General features: G+C 31.1%; 1 protein-coding gene across 2 annotated transcripts in view; it reads right to left on the reverse strand.

The window, feature by feature from the left end:
- The window catches only part of NetA (Netrin-A), a 426,376-nt gene extending 422,377 nt beyond the window's left edge, over window positions 1-3,999 (reverse strand). For both annotated transcript variants that reach the window (XM_075300108.1, XM_075300109.1), the window contains exon 1: window positions 2,543-3,999. In XM_075300108.1, coding sequence (XP_075156223.1) covers window positions 2,543-3,728 — 1,186 coding nt within the window. In that variant the 5' untranslated portion in view covers window positions 3,729-3,999. The remainder of the gene's footprint in view (window positions 1-2,542) is intronic.
- Between the last annotated feature and the right edge of the window lie 5,665 nt (window positions 4,000-9,664).

Consider the following 9,664-nt stretch of genomic DNA (forward strand, 5'->3'; position numbering starts at 1 on the left):
TGACAAAATTATTGTATAGAAATAAAATTTTGACAAAATTTTCTATAGAAATAAAATTTTGACAAAATATTCTATAAAAATAAAATTTTTACAAAATATTCTATAGGAATAAAATTTTGACAAAATTTTCTATAGAAATAACATCTTTAAAAAATTTTCTGTAGAAAAAAAATTTGACAAAATATTCCATAGAAATAAAATTTTTACCAAATTTTCTATAGAAATACAATTTTGACCAAATTTTCTATAGAAATAAAATTTCATAGAAATAAAATGTTGACAACATTTTTTATAGAAATAAAACAAAATTTTCTATAGAAATAAAATTTTGACAAAATGTTTGTATAGAAATAAAATTTTGAAAAAAAAATTATAGAAATAAAATTTTGAAAAAAATTTTTGTAGAAAAAAATTTTGACAAAATATTCCATAGAAATACAATTTTGACAAAATTTTCTATAGAAATAAAATTTTGACAAGATTTTCTATAGAAATAAAATTTTGACAAAATTTTCTATTGAAATAAAATTTTGAAAAATTTTCTATAGAAATAAAATTTTTAAAAGAATTTTCTATAGAAATAAAATTTTGATAAAATTTTTGTATAGAAATAAAATGTTGACAAAATTTTCTATAGAAATAAAATTTTGACAAAATTTTCTATAGAAATAAAATTATGACAAAATTTTCTATAGAAATAAAATTTTGACAAAATTTTCTATAGAAATAAAATTTTGACAAAATTTTTGTATAAAAATAAAATTTTTACAAAATTTCTTGTAGAAATAAAATTTGCAATTTTTAGACGCGAATTATAATTGTTTGTACATTGGATTTTTCTCGAAAGACTTTCAATATTCACGCTTGTTTCTCTGTTCGATAATAATTCACATACAAAATTTCAAATTCAAGGGAACTTTAAAATATATTCTCAAAATACTCGCCTTAGTTAGGAAGGTTAATCCTCAATGAACTCAATGAAAATTGATCCTCCACCCCCTCCACAGTGTAGGTATTGACCTGAGATCTGTAAATTACTCTGCTTAAGGAAAGACCTTCAACATATTCCCAAGAAACAGTGACCTGCGATCTGTAAATTACTCTGTTTAAGGATATACCTTCAACATATTCCCAAGAAAATCCTTGATTTAAAAAAGTATTATAGGGTTGGTTAACATAATTTAACAAGAATTTAATTTAAGCTTCAACAAATTTGATTGACATGGGAGTATTCTTGGAAATTGTCTGTAAGCCTTTTTTTATACCATGGATTAAAAAGGTCTTGAAAATATTAATGCTGCTTGCCCAGAGGGGGAGGATAGTTTATTTACAATAGTTCTACAACTTACATACATATATTTAAAATTCAAAATTAAAAAAGAAAGTACTTCAATTTTCAATGTCTCAACAAAGCAAGCAAAAATAACTGCATGAAATTAATCAAACCAATGAGGCATTTAAAAGGACACGTGCTTACTTGCCGAAGTTTGTGACTTTGTTAGAAAAGGCTAAACAAACATGACAAAACAACCCTCCTCTTTGGTTTTGAATAATGCTTGTCAACTTGTTCCTACTTTCACATGGTAGTTAGAGGATGGAATGAGGGGAAACTACCTACATGTTTGGTATAGTAGTTACCCAAACCATCCATTTACTCAATTGTCCATGCCACTATCCTTCCTGAATTTTCTAAAAACCCTCTTTAGCCTTTTTTTAAGAACTTTGACAAACATTCTGACTATTAACTATAAATGACTTTATTCAACAATAAGTGGCACTATAAGAAGCTTCCTAAACAAATAGAAATGTAACATTGCAAATATCTCTTTTTATACACTGAGAAAAATTATGTTATTTTGTTAAATTAACTTAACTTAACTTAACTTAACTTAACTTAACTTAACTTAACTTAAATTAAATTAAATTAAATTAAATTAAATTAAATTAAATTAAATTAAATTAAATTAAATTAAATTAAATTAAATTAAATTAAATTAAATTAAATTAAATTAAATTAAATTAAATTAAATTAAATTAAATTAAATTAAATTAAATTAAATTAAATTAAATTAAATTAAATTAAATTAAATTAAATTAAATTAAATTAAATTAAATTAAATTAAATTAAATTAAATTAAATTAAATTAAATTAAATTAAATTAAATTAAATTAAATTAAATTAAATTAAATTAAATTAAATTAAATTAAATTAAATTAAATTAAATTAAATTAAATTAAATTAAATTAAATTAAATTAAATTAAATTAAATTAAAATAAAATAAAATAAAATAAAATAAAATACAATAAAATAAAATACAATAAAATAAAATAAAATAAAATAAAATAAAATAAAATAAAATAAATTAAATTAAAACGGAATGAGCTCTCTGTAGAACAAAAATCTTAAACATTTTCTCCAAGAAATTTTTTCCTGTGTATCTAATGGTCATGGTCTCCAAAAAAAATTTCCAACACGTGCTAGAATTTTTGGACAAAAACAAAAACTACATACACAATATTTTTTTGGGCCATATTACTTACTTTTACATTCATTGGCATCACGTGCCGTTGCACGACCCCAGGGACGATCAAAATGGAATGGTTTACAGCGTTCACAATCTCTGCCAGCCGTATTATGTTTACATTCACAGGTCAACAGGCCATGATGATCGGTTATGCATTTGGAACCATGACCATTGCATTTGCAACGTCCACCAACTGAAAAATCGGATACGGCATAATGTAAACCGGATGAGGAGGCCAGTGTAGATGAGGAACCACCAATTATGGAATTGGTTTGATCCAAGGCGCTGATGACTAACGAATTGGGCTCATTGTATTTGCCAGCCTTGGCATCAGAAGATTTCTCCGAAGGGTTATCCAATGTGATCAAAGCATTGCCATCGGGCATTTGTAGACGATGGAAGATCACCTTAATATCAGTGGCAGTTACCCAATCCTGTAGCACAGGCGATGAATCCAAATCTCGGGCCGAAGGACGACCATCAAGGGTACTGAAAGCGATACGTGATCCTTGAAGACTGCCCATGATATCACTGGTATGACGATGGGAATCGGTACAACGAGCTTCCTGTTCATTGTGTTTGGTGATAGTGGCTCGATTGGGTCGCCCATAGACTCTACGGCATTGTGAGCTATAGAACTGGAAGGGTTGCCAGGTTTTACCATAATCCGAGCTCTTATAAATCGCTATGGAATCGGGCTTGGGAGCCTTGGGGCAAAATTGTAAACTAACATAGGTTAGTTCATATTTCTTACCCAATGACAAGGTCAAGGTTACATTATCGGGCGGGGCATTGGGATTGCTGACAGGAGCTATAGGTTCCGAACGCCAACATGTTACATTATTGGGATTATTCAAATCTGTTAAAGCGCTAGCCGAGAATCTTCTCTGGGGATTCGAGTCATCACAAATATTGCAGCTTATATCTTGGCCCATACTTCCGGTTAGAGCCGATGTTCCCGATTCGCAATAACGTTGAGGATTCTCCATGCCACAGGTGCTGGACGCGACGACTGGGGCCCCATAGGCTGCATTCACAAAATCGGGAATACATTTGCGTGCCTTATCTTCATCATAACATGGATCTGTGGGTGCTTGGGCGGCAAACATTTTCAAATACACATCACTGGGTATGGCCTCCAGAGAGGGCATAACACTTAGGCCACAAAGGGCTATGAAAAGAAGGCATAGAAGCCTAATCATGGTTTGCAGGTTGGTTTTTTTTTAAGAAATAACTTCGTTGAGTTGAGGTGTTTGAGTTTCTTTTCTTTTTAGCTTTTTTATATCAATATCTCGTTATGGCACTTCACTTTATAGTTTCTTCATTATTTTGTAATTTGTTTTTATTACTAGTTTTAATATTTCCAATAATGGCACATTTAAAATGGAAATTATTTTTAGATAAACTTTATGGTTTTCTTGGTTTAATTTTATTGGTTAGTTTTGTATCTGGATTTTGTATCACTATAATTTTGTTTTTTTTTTTTTTTTTTGTTAAATTTTTAGTTTCTATTTCCAGTAAATTGTGATCTTTTAACATTAAAAAAATCGATATCTTTGAATATTTATTTTTAATTTTATTTTATTTAAGTTTATTTAAAACTATCATAACATATCATATCATAATCAGTTATTCAATGTTTTTACTACTGGATCGGTCTGGAAGAATTGTGACATATAGACTTTATGTCGATATATTGAAAAGTTATGCCCATACATAAAATTGTGGCTTTTAATAATTTTTGAACTCTTGAACAATTAAAAAATTTGGAATTTTTTTCTCAATTACTTAAAGTTTTATATCTACAAAAGAAAGCAACCTACTATATTCGAAAACACAGAATACGATGAGAAAAAACAATTCAAAAATATGATTTGAATAAATCATTTGGATTTCATAGCTAACACACCGCCCAGATAAATTATTTAGTAAACTTTGCCAAATTGCAAGGTGATTGGAATAAATATGCGATCTAGTCTTTGAAATAAAATACGTGTTCACAGATGGACAAATGGTAGAAGAGATGAATATTCCTAAATCTCTCTGGGTTCGCTACAAAACATTATTGACAAGGAATGCATGTGCAAGGGTAAGTATCCCAGCAAAAACAAGTATATACGGCCGTAAGTTCGGCCAGGCCGAAGCTTATGTACCCTCCACCATGAATTGCGTAGAAACTTCTACTGAAGACTCCACAATCGAATTACTTGGGTTGCGGTAACACTTGCCGATGGCAAGGTATCTTAAAACTTCCTAACACCGTAATATATACCACATAGTCCATACGTGGTATATATTAAACTAAAAGAGGCCGATTAAATACGTATATAATTAAGTTTAAAGTTTCTATAGAAATAAAATTTTGACAAAATAAAATGTTAACAACATTTTCTATAGAAGTAAAATATGGAAAAAATTTTCTATAGAAATAAAACTTGGAAAAAATTTTCTATAGAAATAAAATTTGGAAAAAAATTTCTATAGGAATAAAATTTTGACAAAATTGTCTATAGAAACAACATTTTGACAATGTTTTCTATAAAAATAAAATTTTGGTAGATTATTTTTGGCTCGAGTGGCAACCATGAATATGAACCGGTATGGACCAATTTTTGTGTGATTGGGGATCGGCTATATATAACTATAGACCGATATGGACCAATTTTTGGCATAGTTATTAGCGGCCTTATACTAACACCTCGTTGCAAATTTCAACCGGATCGGATGAATTTTGCTCCTCCAAGAGGCTGCGGAGGACAAATCTGGGAATCGATTTATATGGGAGCTATATTTAAATATGGACCGATATGGATCAATTTTTGCATGGTCATTAGAGAACATATGCCAACACCATGCACCAAATTTCAGCCGGATCGGATGAAATTTGCTTCTCTTAGATGCCTCGCAAGCCAAATCGGGGGATCGGTTTATATGGGGGCTATATATATTTATGGACCTATATGAACCAATTTTTGCATGGTTGTTAGAGACCATATACTAACACCATGTACCAAATTTCAGCCGGATCGGATGAAATTTGCTTCTCTTAGAGGCCTCGCAAGCCAAATCTGGGGATCGGTTTATATGGGGGCTATATATAATTATAGACCTATGTGTACCAATTTTCCCATGGTTGTTAAAGCCCATATACTTACACCATGTACCAAATTTCAGCCGGATCGGATGAAATTTGCTTCTCTTAGAGGCTCGGCAAGCCAAATCGGGGGATCGGTTTATATGGGGGCTATATATATTTATGGACCTATATGAACCAATTTTTGCATGGTTGCTAGAGACCATATACTAACACCATGTACCAAATTTCAGCAGGATCGGATGAAATTTGCTTCTCTTAGAGGCCTCGCAAGCCAAATTTGGGGGTCCGTTTATATGGGGGCTATATATAATTATGGACCTATGTGGACCAATTTTCCCATGGTTGTTAAAGCCCATATACTTACACCATGTACCAAATTTCAGCCGGATCGGATGAAATTTGCTTCTCTTAGAGGCTCGGCAAGCCAAATCGGGGGATCGGTTTATATGGGGGCTATATATAATTATGGACCGATGTGGACCAATTTTTGCGTGGTTGTTAGAGACCATATACTAACACCATGTACCAAATTTCAGCCGGATCGGATGAAATTTGCTTCTCTTAGAGGCTCCGCAAGCCAAATCGGGGGATCGGTTTATATGGGGGCTATATATAATTATGGACCGATGTGGACCAATTTTTGCATGGTTGTTAGAGACCATATACTAACTCCATGTACCAAATTTCAATATATATAATTATGGACCGATGTGGATCAATTTTTGCATGGTTGTTAGAGACCATATAACAACACCATATACCAAATTTCAGCCGGATCGGATGAAATATGGTTCTGTTAGAGGCTCCACAATCCAAATCTGAGGGTCCCTTTATATGCGGGCTATACGTAAAAGTGGACCGATATGGCGCATTTTCAATACCATCCGACCTACATCGATAACAACTACTTGTGCCAAGTTTCAAGTCGTTCGACTCATCGACTCAGAATTTCACCACGACCCAGAATATATATACTTTATGGGGTCTTAGAGCAATATTTCGATGTGTTACAAACGGAATGACAAAGTTAATATACCCCTATCCTATGATGGCGGGTATAACAAGTAAGTAAAATCTAAAGTCGGGCGGGGCCGACTATATTATACCCTTCACGCCTATGTAGGCCAAAATTTGTGTTACCATCTCAACTACTTCACATTTGCTGGAAGCTATATAAAGAAGACAATTTTTTTACTTCTACAAAATCTCTAGATTAATTTAAATCGGCTAACACTATCCAGTTAATTGGAGGAAACTTTCACTGAAAATGGGTCTAAAATGTGTAACAGTCTACCATATTTCCCAAACTCTGGTGTACGTATATATGGGAGCTTTATATAATCTGAACCGATTTTGACTAAATTTGACATGTATAGTTAGAATAATAATTCTGCTATCTATGCGGAATTTCACGTAAATGGGAGTATAACTTTGGCCCCCTGGTCATAAGAGTGCAAATCGGACGGAAGATATATATAGGAGCCATATCTACATCTGAACCGATTTCAACCAAATTTGGCACAATTACCGATACTACTAAACGTACTCCTTGTGCGAAATTTGAAGCAAATCACGGCAAAACCCTGGATTTTGAGGTCATATAAGATCAAATCGGACGAAAGATATATAAGGGAGCTATATCTAAATCTGAATCGATTTTGACCATATTTAGCACATACAATAGTATCGTTAAAAGTACCGCTTGTGCAAAATTTGAAGTAAGTCAGGGCAAAACTCTGGCTTTTGGGACCATATAAGTCCAAATCGGGCGAAAGATATATATGAGAGCTATACATAAATCTGAACCGATTTTAACAAAATTTGACACACATAACGATACTATTAAACGTACCCCTTGTACAAAATTTTAAACAAATCAGGGCAAAACTCTGGCTTTTGAAGCTATATAAGTCAAAATCGGACGAAAGATATATAGGGGAGCTATATCTAAATCTGAACCGATTTCAACTAAATTTTGGCACAATTAACGATACTATTAAACGTACTCGTTGTGCAAAATTTGAAGCAAATCAGGGCAAAACTCTCGCTTTTGGGGCCATATAAGTCCAAATCGGGCGAAAGATATATATGTGAGCTATATCTAAATCTGAACCGATATCACAATTCACTGAAAATTGATCCTTTCACATAAATTATATATATATCGTAGAAACAATATTTCCACATAATGTTTTTTTTTTATGTTGCATAATTATTTGATTTTTAATTCGTATTTATGCAAACTTTTTTATAAATTTATAATATAAATTGACACTTTGACACATTTTTTGTTTAACTACAGAAATATTCATCATTAGGTCTCCATTTTTTTCTTGTGCATTTTATAGATTTGCACCTTTAAAAATATTCCAAATTTAATTTAAACATTTCATTTTTTCATTTTATTTGTCATTCTTGCACAGAAAATTATTTCACCAATATTTTTTTAATTAAAATTTTTAATGTATTTGAGAAAAATCGCCAATTTAAAGTATAATTGATTTCATTAATTTTTTTTTTTTCATCAAAATAAAACGCAATCACAAAAATTCTAAGGATCAATTACATTTCTAAGTGGATCAAATAAGTTGTTAATTGGCATCGGTGATCGGTATTATCAACTCCGTGAATAAAACAATTTCAATTAAAAATTAATTGGACTTTTTTAATTTCGTTATTGAAACCAAAAATATATATTTTTTTCTGTATATATTTGGTCATAACAAATTTGTTTCACACAATCAAATATTTCACATTATTTCAAATTTTAATTTTAAGCTACTATTTTTGTATTTTTCTAAAATTTAATATTTTTTATTGTTGTTTTCCATTCTTCTATTAACCATTAATTGATTTTAATATTTTTATCTTTAATCAAATCAATGTTTTTTTAATCACTAATAACAAAATTTTATTTATCTTCAAATAGTACCAACTATGGCAACCAATTTTCGTCTTATATTCAATTTGTTTATAATAATTTCACATAATTATTACCAAGATAAATATATTTTTTTTAAATTCCACAAATTTTTTTATGTCAATTTTTCGTTTTCGTAAATATTTTTATATATCAAATTCGTTAGATTTATCTCCAGTAAAATTTTTTTTTGTTTAAATTTTATTTTTTATTAATTCCAATTATTTTCGTTAACAAAAACAAAATCGACAAAATTGATTTTTATTGTAATTTCACAATAAGTCAATTTATTTTAGTTTTGATGGGTTTCCAATTCGTATTCGTTGTTTAAAACGCGCGCGCAATATTTTTTTTATTTTTGCAAACTTAAGTCGATATCTACGACGATGGTTTGTACCGTTAAAACCGAACGCGTAATCGTAAAATTTTTCTTCCTATAAAACTACTATCGTCGTAAGCGTCGCTGTTGTAACCGTTAAACAAAATTTATTTGGATACACGAATTAGTTGGTTAATTGCATGCGACGTATGCAAACGTCATCTTCAGCTGCCTGGTCACAGTCAACTAAAAACACAACCAAATTTCTTAGTGGTGGCGGCGCCGCTATATGAAAGATGCGATGTGATGCGATGCTTTGGCCTGCTATCCAAGCGCACACACGTTTGACTAAGTACTTCAGTACTCGGACGAACACGATGGCTAATAACAACAATCGAACATACAGACAAACACACACATAACCAAACCCAATGTGGCGCGGACAATGACGAAGAAATGAACCGACAACAGTTACGAACAACATTCAATGAGGATGGCAAACATATGATTTTGTTTTTAACATAGCCATAAAGAACAACAGCAAAGTAAAAGAATGAATCGCTAGAGATGATGCTGCAATGCCATGCAATTTGCTAACATTTCAGCTAAACACCTAATACGGCGGCGCTGTTGTGTGTATTTTATCCATTGTTACAGCGTGGTGTATCTTTCCCTCTTGTAAGGTTCGACGCAACCAAAACACAACATTACTTGCAACCATTTGGTATGAAACACACATGTTGCTTTGATTATGTCTACACACAAAAAAACTACCTGATGCTAATTTTGAATATAATGTTAA

Source organism: Haematobia irritans, chromosome 3 (genome assembly GCF_050003625.1).
Source record: "Haematobia irritans isolate KBUSLIRL chromosome 3, ASM5000362v1, whole genome shotgun sequence".
Taxonomy (NCBI): domain Eukaryota; kingdom Metazoa; phylum Arthropoda; class Insecta; order Diptera; family Muscidae; genus Haematobia; species Haematobia irritans.